This window comes from Pteropus medius, unplaced genomic scaffold (genome assembly GCF_902729225.1).
Source record: "Pteropus medius unplaced genomic scaffold, Ma_sr-lr_union100, whole genome shotgun sequence".
Classification (NCBI taxonomy): Eukaryota; Metazoa; Chordata; class Mammalia; order Chiroptera; family Pteropodidae; genus Pteropus; species Pteropus medius.
Genome location: NW_024349800.1, coordinates 108850 through 125892, shown reverse-complemented (window position 1 = coordinate 125892; position 17043 = coordinate 108850). Strand labels below are relative to the sequence as shown.

Sequence of the window (17043 nt, the reverse complement as noted above, 5' to 3'; positions counted from 1 at the left end):
GAGATTGGAGTATGCAGCTGGATAGGAACCTGGCAAGATGTCAGACTTTGTAACCACAGTATGCTCCTGTCAGCTGCAGCATCTTTGAACTCACAAAATAATGCGAAATTTTACATTTTAGTAAAGAGCTTTAACACCTGTTATCTTCCATGATTCTCATGGTTCTCATGACCTTGAGTAAATATTACCAGCATATTATGGCTGAGAAAATGGAAATGTGAAGAGGGAAAGAAATTTGGTGAAGTCTACACAATAAGCTACAAATCAAGGAACAGAACCCAGGGCTTTGAACTGTTAGTCCAGAGCTCTTTGTTTTGTGGGAAAATCATAACTTGTTATTGATAAGGAAAGCTGATCAAAATCAGAAATAAACCTGCTTGAGTAGAAGAGGAGTATGTATCTAGGTGGTGGAGTCTAACGTACAATTCCTGCCTCTTAAGCACCTTCTGGGGTTTGCTTTCTAATTCCTTCAATGAGTTATGTCCTGCCTACCAGATACAGAATCTAGCAAATCTGTTTCCTTCCTTTTTGACTGGTATCACCACTATGAAAAGTTGCTAAAAATTAATTTTTACTAAGTGTTTATCATTTTTAGAAAGAAGTTTTCCCATTCCCAGAAGTTAGCCAAGACGAACTTAATGAAATCAACCAGTTTGTGCGACCCATAGAAAAATTCTTTGCTGAAGAGGGTACGTGTGATTTTCTTTATCATTACCATGTCCATTTTAAGGGTGATGCTTTGATGTTTATATTAGAAGCAGTATACATAGAGAAAGTTCTCTTGAGTGTCATTAATCATGAAAAATGATATCTATTGATAGTATATTGCTTTAAGGATTACCCCAATGTCTGTTTAATTATATTTAATTATAAGATATCTAAATCAGTGTTTTTCAACATATCTATGGTGAAAGACCACTTTAAAACATTTTCAAACTGTTGCAGACTGACATTTTTGTAAAATACAATAAAAATGAACAACTAGAAAAGTGAAATTAAAAAAAAGCCAAGGACAAATTATAAGCCCATTGATCACGTGCTTAGTTGAGTAGCAACGCAAAATTGCTGTAAATGTTGTTGAGGGCACCAATGTAGATGGCAGGATTCCTCTCATAGAGTGAGCAGCCAGCCCTTTGAAAAGGCAGCTGCCTGTGCCTGAGGGAGCTCTCTGGAGAGCAGTGATGATAGATTGACAACAGTGCTCCTCCAATACTGAGGACCCCAAAGAGTTCATGTTTATGTGGGTTTTATCTATCAATATATGCCCTATCAGAAATTAAATTTTTAACATACTGTGTTCATTTATTCCTTTAAAAATAATAGACCAATTGTATATTATCATATACTATTTTTAATGAAAAATATTTCCAAACAAAAAATAGTGAAGAGTGGTATTTTTAGAATAGTTTTGTTAATCTTTTAAATATTTGAATTATTTTAATATGAAGCAACAGATATGAGAATTCAGGTGGAACCAGTTGGATTCCAGCTGGATTCTTTTATCTGTATATACATTTAATCTGTGATATATATATCAGGTATCCTCAGGAAAACTCCACTGTACACTCACAACAGAATTTGAATTAAAAAGGCAAAGAACATCTTGCTACTCATATTAAAATAGTTTGACCCTGCGGACTTCTTGAAAGTGTCTTAGGTCCTCCAGGCACACTTTGAGAACTGCTGCCCTACATCATTAACTGTTACATTGCTAGTTTAAAAAGTTGCTTAGTTGTATATAAATATCTATTATTATTTAGAAATATTTGCTTCTATTTTTATTGTAGTTAACTTTCTACTTGTTTCATTTTTTAGTTCCTTAGTCCCTTGTTCTTTTTTTTTTTTTGTTAATCATTTGTTAGAGTGACATTGGTTAGTAAAATCATACAGGTTTCAACTGTACAGTTCAGTAATGTCATATGTATATTGCATTGTGTGTTCACCACCCAAAGTTAAATCACCTTCTGTCACCATATATTTGACCCTCTTTACCCTTACCTACCTCCCGCCTCCTCCCTTTTTTTCTGATAACCACTAAATTGTTGTCTGTGTCTGTGAGGGGTTTTTTTGTTTATCTTGTTCATTTGTTGCTTTCACTTTTATATCCTGCATATGAGTAAAATCATTTGGTTCTCAATTTTTTCTGACTTATTTCACTTAGCATGGTTATCTCAAGGTCTATCTATGTTTTCACAAATGGCAGTATTTCATCTTATGGATGAGTAATATTCCACTGCATATATGTATCACATCATCTTTATCCAGTCATCTGTTGAAGGACACTTCATTTGTTTTCATGTCTCGGCCACTGTGAATAATGCTACAGTGAACATTATGGTGCATATATCTTTACAAATAAATGTTTTCAAAATTTGGGGGGCGGATACCCAGAAGAATGATTGCTGGGTCATATGGTAACTCTATTCTTACTCTTTTCCATAATAGGTATGCCAATTTGCATTCCTACCAGCAGTGTATAAGGGTTCCTTTTCCCAAAAACCTCTCCAACACTCGTTATTACTTGTCTTGTTGATGATAGCCCTTCTAATAGGTGTGAGGTGGTATCTCACTGGGCTTTGATTTGCATTTCCCTTGTAGCTAGTAAAGTTGAGTATCTTTTCATATGTCCGTTGACTATTTGTATGTCTTCTTGGGAGAAGTCTCTGTTCAAGTCTTCTGCCCATTTTTTAATTGGATTGTTTGTTTTTTATTGTCGAGTTGTATGAGTTCTTTTTATTTTTTGGATATTAGGCCCTTATTGGAGGTGGTGTTTGCAGATATCTTTTCCCATTCAAATAGTTGCCTTGTTGATGGTTTCTTTTGCTGTGCAGAAGCTTTTGGTTTGATTTAGTCCTATTTATTTTTGCTTTTACTTCTCTTGCCTTTGAGGTCAAATTCATAAAATCTTCTCTAAATCCAAGGTCCATGAGTTTAGTACCTATGTTTTTTTCTATGCAGTTTATTGTTTTAGGCCTTATATTTAGGTCTTCGATCCATTTTGAGTTAATTTTGGTGTGTGGTGATAGTCTAATTTCATTCTTTTGCATGTGGCTTTCCAATTTTCTTATCACCATTTATTGAAGAGGCTTTCCTTTCTCCATTGTATGTTTCTGGCTCCTTTGTTGAAAATTATTTGCTTATATATATGGGAGTTTATTTCTGGATTTTCAGTTCTATTCCATTGGTCTGTGTATCTGTTTTTCTGCCAATACCATGCCGTTTTGATTATTGCAGCTTTGTGGTATAATTTGAAGTCAGGCAGTGTGATACCTCTCCCTCTGTTATTTTTTCTCAGGGTTGCTTTGGCTCTTCAGGGTGTTTTGTGCTTCTATACAAATCTCCTAATTTTTTGTTCTATTTCTTTAAAAGAATGCAGTTGGGATTTTGATGATGTTTGCATTAAATCTGTATAATGCTTTAGGTAATATGGCCATTTTAACTACGTCGATTCTTCCAATCCATGAACATAAATATCTTTCCATTTCTTTGTGTCTTCTTCAGATTCTTTTAATAATGTCTTATAGTTTTCAGTGTATAGGTCTTTCACATACTTCATTAGGTTTATTCCTAAGTATCTTACTATTTTTAGTGCAATTGCAAAAGGAATTTTTTTTCATTTTTTTCCGAAAATTCATTGTTAGTGTATAGGAACACTGTGGATTTTTGAACATTGATTTTGTATCCTGCAACTTTACTGTATTTATTTATTGTTTCTAATAGGTTTTTTTGGTGGTGTCTTTAGGGTTTTCTATGTAGAGAATCATGTCATCTGTGAAGAGTGACAGCTTGGCTTTTTAATTCCCAATTTGGATGCCTGTTATTTCTCTTTCTTGCCTGATTACGGAGCTTCCAACACTATATTGAATAATAATTGTGATAGTGGACAGCCTTGTCTTGTTCCTGATCTTAGAGGGAAGGTTTTTATGTTTTCACTGAATATGATGTTAGCCGAGGGTTTGTTGTATACAGCCTTTATTATATTGAGGTACTTTCCTTCTATACCTATTTTATTGTTTTAATCATAAATGGATACTGTATCTTGTCAAATGCTTTTTCTGCATCTATTGATATGATCATATGATTTTTATACTTTATTTTGTTTATGTAGGGTATCACATTAATAGATTTGCATATGTTAGACCATACTTGTGCCCCTGGAATAAAGCTCACTTGATCATGATACATAATCTTTTTAATGTATTGTTGTATTCGATTTGCTAGTATTTTGTTCAGGATTTTTGCATCTGTATTCATCAGAGATATTGGTCTGTAGCTTTCTTTTTTTCGTGTCATCTTTACCAGGTTTTGGTATCAGGGTGACCTCATAAAATGAGTTAAAAGTATTGCCTTTTCTTCTTTTTTTTTTTTTTTTTGGAAAAGTTTGAGAAGAATAAGTATTAAGTCATCTTTGGATATTCGATAGAATTCACTAATGAAGCCATTTTGTCCTGGGCTTTTGCGTTTTGGAAGGCTTTTGATGTTTCAATTTCCTTGCTGTTGATCAGTCTATTTAGAGTTTCCATTTCTTTGTGATTCAGTCTAGGAAGGTTATATATTTCTAAGAACTTGTCCATTCCTTCCAGGTTATTGAATTTGGTGGCATATAATCTTTCATAGTATTCTTGTATGACACTTTGTATTTAGGGGGTATCTGTCATAACTTCTCCTCTTGCATTTCTGATTTTATTTGTGTCCTTTCTCTTTTTTTCCTTAGAGAGTCTAGCCAGGAGTTTGTCAATTTCATTTATCTTTTCAAAGAACCATCTATTATTTTGCATTAATTTTTTCTATTGTCTTTGTTCTCAATTTCATTTAATTCTGTTCTAATTTTTATTATTTCCTTCTGCTGATTTTGAGCTTCATTTGTTCTTCTTTTTCTAGTTTTTTAAGGTGTAATGTTAGGTTGTCTGTTTGGGATTTTTCTTGTTTTTGGTGCTAGGCCTGTAATGATATGAGCTTTTATTACTGCTTTTGATGTATTCCAAAAGTTTCGATACGTTGTCTTTTCATTCTCATTTGTTTCTATGTATCTCTTGATCTCTTCTTTTATTTCTTCTATGACCCAGTCGTCCTTTAGTAGCACCTTGCTTAATCTCCATGTATTTGTGGTTTTCCCTGCTTTCTTTTTGTAGGAGATCTCCAGTTTCAAAGTATTGTGGTCAGAGAATATGCATGGTATAATTTCAGTCTTCTTAAATTTGTTGAGGCTAGTTTTGTGTCCCAAAATATGGTCTATCCTTAAGAATGTTCCATGTGTACTAGAGAAGAATGTATAATATGGTGTTTTGGGATGAAAGCCCTGTAAATGTTGATTATGTCCATTTGGTCTAATGTATCATTTAAGGCTGATGTTTCCTTATTGATTTCCTGTTTGGATGGTTTATTAATAGGTGACAGTGGGGTATTTAGGTCCCCTACTTTAACTGTGTTTTTGTCCGTTTCTTCTCTTAGTTCTGTTAGTAGTTGCTTTATATATTTTGGTGCTCCCTTATTTGGAACATATATATCAATAAGTATTATGTCTTTATTTACCTTTTCAAAGAACCAGCTTTTTTTTTTTGCATTAATTTTTTCTATTGTCTTTGTTTTCAATTTCATTTAATTCCACTCTAATTTTTATTACTGTTTCTGTCTGTATGTTAGTTATCTTACTCATAGTTTTGTATTTTTTTGTCCTTTTCTTTCTGGTGTAGAATGACCCACTTCAGTATTTCCCATAATGCAGGCCTTGTGGTGGAAAATGCCCTCGGCTTTTGAATGCCTGAAAAGGTCTTTTTTACTCCTTTATATCTAAAGGAGAACTTTACTGAATATATTGTTCTTGGCTGGATTTCTCTGCCTAGGTATTAATAGGAATGTACTCTGCTTTTTAAAAAATTTTATTCTTTGGAGTGATCTCTCTTTAGCAGGTTAAGAGGGGTTTTTCCCGCCACTAGGTGGCGCCCAAGTCTCCTGCACTGCCTCCTGGATCTCTACTTTGTAGCTAAAAAAAATATATATATATATTTTTATATATATATATTTTTATATATATATATATATATATACCCTTATTCCCTGGGGAGATGTGTGTCTCCTCTGTGACCAGGTTGTCTCAGTTCCAGGGCTCCACTCTCCGTGAGAGAATGTGAAGGGCGAAGGGGACCTGAGCCTTTGAAGAACTCATGAAGCCCTGGTACTGCCCCCATAGCCAAATGCAGTGCTGCTGGGCCCCGCTGCTAGCTCTGGGAGGATATATATTCTGGCCAAGTGCGGGGAGGCAGCCAGGCTCCATGACTCAGCTTTCTGCCTGGCAGTGGTAGTGACAATTGCTAAAACACAGCCGTCGCCCCTTTGTATTTGGTCACTGCCTTATTTTCTGCCCCGTTCATTGGGCTCTGCTACATGGAATATGCTGACCATTCAGGTGGGACTGTTCAGGGCTTCAAAGAGTGAAAACTGCCACCTTATTCCCCACTTTCGTGCATCCTGTAGGGAACTCTGGTCTATGTCCACAGCACCGGTCTCTGTTCCTCTCTCTTTCCTCCTCCCTTTCTCAGAGGATTTGCCCACCTTCAGATGCTCTGATGTGCACATCTCTCAGATGTATTTGTGTGCAGGGCTGGGTGTTCTCTGTTGGATTGTAGCTGTTCAGTTTGTTGTAATTTCAAGGGGAGATCCCTCATGTCTCCATGCTTCTCATGTCACTGCAGGCCCTTGTTCTTTTATTTAAACATTTACTATATGATTTGTCAGTTTTTAAAAAAGCTTTATTGAGGTACAAGTGATTTACAATAAATTGAACATATTTAAAGAGTTGAATTTGATAAATTTCGACATTTGTGTACCCCCAAGAAATCATCAACACAATTAAGGTAATAAACATATCTAATACTCCTAAAAGTTTCCTTGCCCCTTTCATTCCCTCCCTGTCCCTAGGCTAGCACTGACCTGCTATTTGTCACTGCACATTAGTTTGCAGCTTCTTCCAGCATAGTTTTAGCTATCATAAAAAATGATGCCATGAACATTTTTCTAAGTCTGAAGTAGACAAATACCTATGTGCGGAACGTCTGAACTGTATGTTTAACTCTTTAAGAAACTGCCAGACTACTTTTCGGAGTGGATACCACTTTACTTTTTCACTAGCAGTGTTTTAAAGTTCCAGTTACACAACATTTTCACCAAACTTGATATTTTTAATTTTAGTCTTTTTAATTTTAGCCATTTTGTATGTGTGTTGTGGTCTCATTGTAGTTATAATTTGCATTTCTCTAATGACCAATGAATGATGTTATGCATCTTTTCATATGCTTATTTGCCCTCTTTTTTTTTTTTTTGGTGAACTGTCAGATATTTTATGCATTAAAAAATATCGCATTGTGTTATTATCGAGTTGTAAGAAGTCTTTTTATATTCTAGATACAAATCTTTTGTCTATGGTATGTTTAGCAAAATTTTTCTCAAAGTTCCTGATTTGACTTTTTAAATTTTATTTAGTGTCTTTTAAAGAGCAAAAAATTTTAATGTTGGTTAACTAATTTTTTCTTTTATAGTTCTTGATTTTTAAATTATATATGAGAAATCTGCCAAATCAAGGTCGTGAAGACTTTTTGTATTTTCTCTTAGAAATTTTATATTTTTATCTCTTTTAGATTTATAATTTATTTCCAGTTAATTTTGTGTATGGTGTAAGGTAAAGTTTGGGGATGATTTTTCTGCATATGACTTTCCAGTTGTTCCAGCAACATTATTAAAACAATTGTCCTTTTCCTATTTAATTTACTTGGTATCTTTGTCAGAAATCAGCTAACCAAAGGATTCTGGGAAGATAGCAGAGTAGAGAGTGCTGCAAATCTATCTTCCCACCTGGACAACAATCGTGCTGGCAGATGTAACTGTTTTGGAGCTCTAGGATCTATTTAAGGTTTGCAACTTCCAGGGAAAGGCTTGGTTAGTAAATTGCACTTACTTTTGATAAATTTCAGCTCTGTGCACAGTGCAGCTACCCATCCCCTACTCCAGTCCTGAAGCAGGCAGCTGTGGACTTATTCCTGGAGCAGTCTGTGGGTGCCATATTGGGCACAAAGGACTCTGACCATCAGCTGTTGGAATCTGTGCTCTGATTGCAGCTTTTGATCACAGAGGTGCAAAGAGACAGGGACCATTGTCTTTGCACCCTCCCCATTGTTGCAAGCCCATCCCCTTCTGGCTAAAGTGATTTCCAGGGATTTAAAACACTGCCTCCTCCCACTCCACCTTTATTTATTTATTTATTTATTTTCTCTTTGGGACTAAATTGAAGACAAGGATGTTCAAAAACAACCATGTCTATTGGGGAAATTAGAAAGTGACTGTGAATGCCCAGAAAAGGCACAGGCTCAGAAAAGAACTGAGAAGATCTTAAATTTATCTCTCAGGCTGATCCTTGGCACAGAGATAGCCCCACAACAATTAAAAACAACAGCAGCAACAACAAAAAACACTAAAACCAAAATCACAAACAAAAACAAAAACCAATATGTGGGAATACATCAAACTTAAATGCTTCTGCACAGCAAAGGAAGGAAACAGTTAACAAAATAAAATGGCAACTTATGGAATGGAACAAAATATATTTACAAACCGTATATCAGATAAGGGGTTAATATCCAAAATATATAAAGATCTCATGCAATTCAATGATAAAAAAAAATTGATTAAAAAATAGAGGAACTAAATAAATATTTTTTTCCAAAGAAGACATCCAAACAGCTAACAAGAACAATGAAAAGATGCTCAACATCTGAATCATCAGGGAAATGCAAATCAAGTCCACAATGAGGTATCACCTCACACCTGTTAGAATGGTCATTATAAAGAAATCAAAAGATAAGTGCTAAGAGGATATGGAGAAAAGGAAACCCTTGTATATCATTGGTTGGAATGTAAATTGGTGCAACCACTGTGGATAACAATATAGAGGTTCTTCAGAACTTAAAAATGGAACTACCATAAGATCTAGCAATTCCACTTTTGTATATATACCCAAAGGAAATAAAAACAAGATACCAAAGAGATATATACCTCCTATGTTTAGTGCAGCATTATTCATAAAAGCCAAGACATGGAAACAACCTATCAGCGGATAAATGGAAAAGGAGATGTGTATACATACACACTCATATACATAATAGAATATTATTCAGCCATGAGAAAGAATTTTTGCTATTCTTGACAACATAGATCTTGAGGACATTATACTAAGTGAGATAAGTCAGACAAAGACATATACTGTATGATACCACTTATATGTAGAATCTAAAAAAGTAGAAATCATAAAAGCAAAGAGTAGATGGTGATTAGCAGAGACTAGGGGATGAAAATATAGGAGAGATGTTGTGTAAGAGTACAGACTTGCAACTGGTAGATAAATAAGTCTTGGAGATCTAATGCACAGTATAGTGATTATAGACAACAATTCTGTTATAAACATCAAATGTGCTAAAAGACTAGATCTTAATTATTTCCATCACCAAAAAGAAGTAATTATGTGACAATAGAATTGTTAGCTAAGGCTTCAATGGCAGTCATAGTGTGACACATAAATGTATCAAATCAACATGTACTCTTTAAACTTGTACAATGTTATATGTCAAATACATTTCAATTTAAAAAAACCAGCAAAACCAAAAAGCAAATCCTGGGGAAGAGGGAAAATCTCATTTTTAGAGTTACCACATTATTAGATTCAAATATCCAGTTTTCAACAACAACAAAATTACAAGGCATACAAGGAAGTAGTAAAGTATGGCCCATTCAAAGTAAAGAAACCAATAGAAACTTCCTGTAAAAGACTTCATAGGGGGATTTGCTAGACAAAGACTTTAAATAGCTGACTTAAAGATGCTCAGAGAACTAAGAGAATATGTGGAGAAAGATAAGAAAATGATGTATGAACAAAACGAAAATATTAAGAGTAATCTAATAAGAAACCAAAAAGTAATGCTGGAGCTGAAAAATATAAGTAAAAAATCCACTAGAAGAATTCCAAGGCAGATTGTGAAGGTAGAAAAAGGATTCAGTATACTCGAAGATAGGACAATGGAAATTAACAGAACTGAAAAACAGAAAAAAAAGATTGAAGTGAACTTGGGGACCTGTGGAACACTATCAAACAGACCAACATATGCATCATGGAAGTTCCAGAAGGAGAAGAGAGAAGAGGCAGACAGAATATTTGAAGAAATGCTGAAAATGTCCCAGATTTCGTGAAAGACATGAATATAAACATCCAAGAAGCACAATGAACAGGATGAACTAATACTCACACCAAGACATATTGTAATCAAACGACCAAAAACGTGAGAATTTGAAAGCAATAGACAAGCAACTCGTCATGTATAAGGCATCCTCAATAAGATTATAGGCAGATTTCTCATCAGAAACTTAAGAGGCCAGAAGGCAACGGGCCAATATATTCAAAGTGCTAGAAGAAAAAAACTCAACTAGGAATCTTGTATTTGACAAAACTGTCCTTTAAAAGTGAAGGAGAAATTAAGATATTCCCAGATAAACACTGAGGAAGTTTACCACTAGGTCTCCCCTGTAAGAAATGCTAGAGGGAGTCCTGCAGGTTGAAATGAAAGGACACTAGATAGTAATTTGAAGCTGTATGAAGAAATAAAGATCTTGGTAAAGGTAAATACATGGGCAGTTATACAAGCTGGTATTGTAATAATGATTTGTAACTTTTTTATTTTCTACATGATTTAAGAGACTGATAACATTTAAAATATTATTAGTCTAAAAGCCAGTATCTTTATAACTTTGGATCATAACTCCACATTTTGTTTTCTATGTAATTTAAGAGAATAATACATGTAAAAGAATTATGTTTTTGGACACAGTGTACAAAGATGTAATTTTGTGGCATCAGTAAGAGAAAGGGATAAAGCTGGAGCCATTAAAGGAACAGAATTTTAGTATGTTATTGAAGTTAAGCTGGTATAAATTCAAATTAGAGTGTTATAACTTTAGCATGTTAAATATACTCCCCATAGTAATCATAAAAAATAGCTAAAGAATATTGTAAAAGGAAATGAGAAAGGAATTTAAATGTTTCACTGCAAAAAAAAAATCAGCTAAACATAAAAGACAATAATGCAAGAAATAAGGAGAAAAAAGTTAAAGGCATATAGAAAACATAGCTAAATGACAGAAGTAAGTCTCTCAACAGTAATTACTTTAAAGGTAAATGGATTGAACTCTTTAGTCAACAGACAGATTGCCAAAATGGATTTAAAAAAACAAAAACAAAAAACGTGATTCAATTATATTCTCTCTACATGAGATTTACTTTAGATCCAAAGACAGATAGGTTGTCAAGTAAATGGATGAGCATAATGTATATGCATACAATGAAATATTATTCAAACTTTAAAGGGAAGAAAGTTCTGACACATGTTACAACGTGGATGAACCTTGAGAACATTATGCTAAGTGAAATAAGCCAGTCACAAAAGGAAAAATACTGTAATTCCACTTACGTGAGTTACTTAGAGTAGTCAAATTCATAGAGAAAAAAGTACAATAGTGGTTGCCAGGGACTGGGGGAAGTGGGGAATGGGGATTTATTGTTTAATAGGTATGGAGTTTCATTTTGGGAAGATGAAAAAGTTCTGGAAACAGATGGTGGTGATGGTTGCACAGTAATATGAATGTAACGTGACAACTAGTACATGGTTAAGATAGTAAATTTTATGTCTATTTAGCACATTATAAAAAATTGAAGAGAAATCATTTGACCATTTATGTGTGGGTCTATTTCTGAAACCTTTGTTTTGTTGATCATTTTGTCTTTATGCAAATATTACATTTGTCTTGTACTGAGCTTTGTAATTCAGCTTGAATCCAGGTAGTTGTTTTCTAATGTTGTTTTGGCTTCCCTAGGTCCTTTGCATTTCTTTATAAATTTTAGCATCAGCATTTCAACTTTGACAGAAGGGCCAGCTGGTGTTATGATTGGGATTACCAGAAATCTGCAAATTACTTTAAGGGAGAATTATGATTATAATAACATTCAATCTTCTGATCCATGCATGTGGTATATCTCTCCATTTACTTATTCTTTATTTAATTTCTCTCAGTAGCACTTTGTGTGTAGTTGTCAGTGTATAAACCTTGGACAATTTTTGCCAAAAGTTTTTTGATGGTTTATTTAAATATCCTTAATACTTTTTGATGATTTATAAATGTCTTTAAAATGTTTGATATTGCTGTAAATTGTTTTTTTAATTTTAATTTCTGAATGTTGCTAGCGTATAGAAATACAATTGATTGTTTAAAAATTATTAATTACAGTGATGTGGAATTCTACTTTTTTCTGTATATACTTCTATTTCTGGAATTTTTCTTTAGAATATACGTTTTGTTCATTTCATTAGTAAAAGAAATTCACATTTATTAAAGGACATTTAGGAAATATAAACAAGTTGAAAGAAAATGTCAGTATCAAAGAGTTTTTGTTGAAAATCAATTTAGTCATACTTAAGCATATGTGCGTGTTTCATTGGAAATTTATTAGCAATCTGAGGGTTATTCCCCATTAAGTTTAATATATATGTAATGATAACATTTGTTTGCTTTACAGACCTTTATGCTGAGATAATATGTAGATTCACATGTAGTCATAAGAAATAATTCAGAGATCAGTTATACCCTTCACCCAGTTTCCCCCACTGTATAACTTTACAGTATATGTCTTGCATAACTCTAGTACAGTATCACAATGAGGAAATTGACATCAATATCATCTTATTTAGATTTTGCTAGTTTTACATGTACTGATTTGTATTTGTGTGTATATTTATCAAATTTTATCATGTGTAGATTAATGTGACAACTGCCACAATCATGATGCAGAACAGTTACATCACAAAGATCTCTCGTGCCTCTCCTTTTATAGCCATAGCCTTCTTTCCCTTCTTTTCCCCAACCTCTGGCAGCTACTGATCTGTTCTTCATTTTTATAATTTTTTTATTTCAAGGATGTTATATTAATGGATTCATATAATATGTAAACTTTTAGCATTGGCTTTTTCACTCAACATAATTCTCCAAGTTATCACATGTATCAATGGTTTATTCCTTTTTTATTGCTTGATAGTATTCTATGGATTACCTGTAGATTACCACAGTTTTGGTATTATAGATTACCACATTTTGTTGACTCTTCTAATGTTGAAGTATATTTTAGTTGTTTTCACTTTGGGGACTTTTACAAGTAAAACTGTATACATTTTTGTACAAGTTTTTGCGTGAACATACTTTCATTTCTCTGGGATATGCAGTGCAATTGCTGGGCCCTAAGATATGTGCATGTTTAGTTTTTAAAGAAACTACCAAATTATTTTCAGAATGGCTGTACCACTTTATATTTCCATCAACAATGTGTAGGTTATTTAGCCCAGGGGTCCCCAACCTCCAGGCTGCAGTCGGGTATCAGTTTGTGGCCTGTTAGGAACCTGGGCCTCAGCAGGAGGTGAGTGGCGGGCGGGTGAGCCAGCGAAGCTTCATCTGTATTTGCAGCTGCTCCCCAGCTCTAGCATTCCTCAGCTCTACCTCAGATCACCCATCAGATATTAGATTCTCATAGGAGCACTGATCCCTGGTGCCAAAAAGGTTGGGGACCACTGATCAGCCCTTTTCCCGTTTAGAAAAAAAAGTGTAGCATTCATTTAACAATGTGTAGGGATGCTATGTTTTCTAGGATTTGACATTTTTAGCCATCAGAATGCTGTAAATAGAATGATGTCATTTGTTTCCAAAGACTGCTGATATACTAGAGCGATGCGAAAATAATAATAAAAATGAGATATTCCATGGCAAACTTTGGGGATAAGGTTAGCACTGTAATCCACAAGTTATCTTCGGGACTCTGTAGCTGCAAGCACTGCGAGTGTGTATTCTTGGGGCAAATGGGAAAAGGACTAGGTTTTGTGCCTTTTTGCCGAGATTTGGTGTTCTTATTGTTTTTCGTTTTAAAAAAACTTTTTTAGCCATTCTGATAGATGCGGAGTGATACCGTGATTTTAATTTGTATTTCCCTAATGGCAAATGATGAACATTTTTTCATGTTTACCTGTTCTCTTTGTATATCTTTCCCAGTGAATACAGTTGGCTTTTGTATATTGATCTTGTGTCCTGCCACCTTATTAAACTCATTTATTAGTTCTAGGAGCTTTTCTGGTAGATTCCAGAAGATTTTTGACATAGGCGATTGTGTCGTTGGTGATAGGGACATTTTATTTTTTGCTTTCCAATCTGTTTTCCCTATCTTTTCTTTGTTTTATTGCCGTGGCTAAAACCTCTAGTACGGTGTTGAATAGAAGTGTTAAGAGCAGACTTCCTTGCCTTGTTCCTTATTTTAGGAAGACATCATTCACTCTTTTACCTTTAAGTATGATGTTAGCTTTACGTTTTTTTGTAGATAATCTTTGTTAGATTAAAGAAGTTTCCTTTTATTTCTAGTTTGCTGAGAGTTTCCGTCATAAATAGTATCAAATTTTGCCCAGTGCTTTTTCTGCATCTCTTGAGATAAGTTTGTTTTTTCATCTTTAGTGTATTGGCTCTTAGAAATAAAGCTAGAAACTTTCATGTTTAAGGTTTTGTGTGTGTGTGTGTGTGTATTATTATTATTGTGTGTGTGTGTGTGTGTATATATATATAATTTTTTTTTTTTTCATTTCTCTTGGGTCAGTACTTTAGAGTATTTTTTTATTGTTCCATTTTATCTCTTTGCTGGTTTATTAGTTATATCTCCTTTGTTTTAAAGTGGTTGCTTTAGAATTTATAATATATGTCTTACCAAAGTGTATTTTGGGCTCATATTATACCATTTTACAGAAATACTGTAAGGTTCATGTGAGAACCTTACAGTATTTCTGCTTTCCCTGCCCATGTGCTGATGTTCCATATATTTTGTTTCTATGTTCATTATAAACCCTACAATATCTTACTATTCTTTTTTTCTTATTGTGGTAAAATATACATAACATAAAATTTACCATTTTAGCCCTCATTAAGTGTACAATTCAGTGGCATTAAATATATTTACAGTGTTGTGCAACCGTCCCCACTATTCATTTCCAGAACTTTTTCATCGTGTTATTATTTTTCTTATTTTTAGTGTCATTTTAAAATGAGAAAAAATGATTTTATGTTTACCCATCTAGTTACTGTTTCTAGTGATCTTCCTTCTCTTTAATAGTATTACATTTCCTTTTGGTGCCATCATTCTTCTGGGGGGTGGATACTTTTCATGTTTCTTGTAGTGCATCTTTTTAGGGATGAGTATCTTCAACTTTTATATATTGGAAAAAGTCTGTTTCATCCAAAAATATTTTTCTGTTGACAATATTTTTCTTTCAGCCCTTTATAGGTATTGCTCCACTCTCTTCTTTTTGGTTGTTTCTATAAATATTTCTTATCACCAACTACACAGTACCCTCCACTCTTCCCTCTCCCACTGCTTTGAGGATTCTGATGATATATATATATAATCAGAATATATATATATAATCAGATTCTGATTATATATATATATTAGCTATATATGTATATGTATATATAGGGCATCATAGGGCACTTATTACATAAGGCTACCCAGTAGGCAGATGAGCAGGCTAATATACACACACACACACACACACATAATAACACACTATATAGTTGTTATATATATACATATATATATATATATATATATATATATATATATATATATATATATATATATATATATATATATATAAATATATATATATATATTAATATATATATATACTATATATATATATAGTATATATAGGTTTTATAGGTCAAGTGCCATATATATATATATGGCACTTATTATATTGCTATTATATATATACTATATATATATATAGTATATATATATATTAGCCTGCTCATCTGCCTACTGGGTAGCCTTATGTAATAAGTGCCCTATGATGCCCTATATATAGGGCACTTATTACATAATATATATATATATTCTATATATATATATTAGCCTGCTCATCTGCCTACTGGGTAGCCTTATGTAATAAGTGCCCTATGATGCCTAGTGATATAGTCTTTCTCACCACCTGAGCTAGGTATTCCATAAGTGTTTCTTGTGTGTGCCTTGGGTTGTGTGTACCCCACTGTTGTAGTTGAGCCTTGATTGTTATTGGCATGTCATTGGTTGGGGTTACCCTCAGGCTGACTGCTTTGAGACTGATCATTACAATACAGATGAACTGCTGTGCAAGGTAGCCCTGGTCGGGCTTTGGTTCCTTCTGAAACTACCCTTTGGATATTTTGTTTGTGGAGCTAATTGTGCGGTGTTCTGGTGTGGCCCGAAGCCAGCTATCTGTTGTGTTGGTTTTGGGTCCTCTTGGGGGGAGCTCTAGTGCAGGCAGAGCTAGCTGCTTAGTTGGATCGAATTATATCTCATGGAGTCATTAGGGTTGGCTGAGTGGTGTTCAGTTGGTTAATGCAGATTCAGATTTGTGCCTGCCTGTGTCTGCAGACTGTGTGCAAGTAGAGCTCAACACAGTAACAATGGCATCCGCCTGTCCAGCCCTTACCCTGAAGCCATACAGTATAATTTCTCCCTGTATGTCCATGGTGCCATTTGAGCTGTTGTCCTTTCACTGGAGCCTAGGGTGAGATTTTTGTGAATGAATGAGTCTGTGTTTGGTCCCTTTAAGAGGATGTCTGGGTTTCCAGCAGCCCTTCATCTCACCCAGACAGAATCTCTGCTGAGTTTTACAGCCACATGTTGTCGGGACTCCTTTTCCCGATATTGGTGTTCATGGCTGGAGAGCCCAGTGTGGGGCTGGGTCCCCTTGCTCCTCTGGGGGTACCTTCGTACCCGAGATATCTCTCTAGATACTCGACTACTACATTGTGGGTTTATGATCAACCCTTTTCTCATCTCTACCCTTCTTACCAGTCTTGACATGGCAGCTTCTTTATATCCTTAGTTATAGGAGTTTTGTTCAGCTAGTCTTCAGGTGGTTCTCCAGGATGATTGTT

At 34.3% G+C, this 17043-nt stretch overlaps 1 protein-coding gene across 1 annotated transcript in view; it reads left to right on the top strand.

Moving 5' to 3' along the window:
- The window catches only part of ACAD9 (acyl-CoA dehydrogenase family member 9), a 44189-nt gene that overhangs the window by 3922 nt on the left and 23224 nt on the right, over positions 1-17043 (top strand). Inside the window, exon 2 of the mRNA XM_039886569.1 lies at positions 596-689. Coding sequence (XP_039742503.1) covers positions 596-689 — 94 coding nt within the window. The remainder of the gene's footprint in view (positions 1-595; positions 690-17043) is intronic.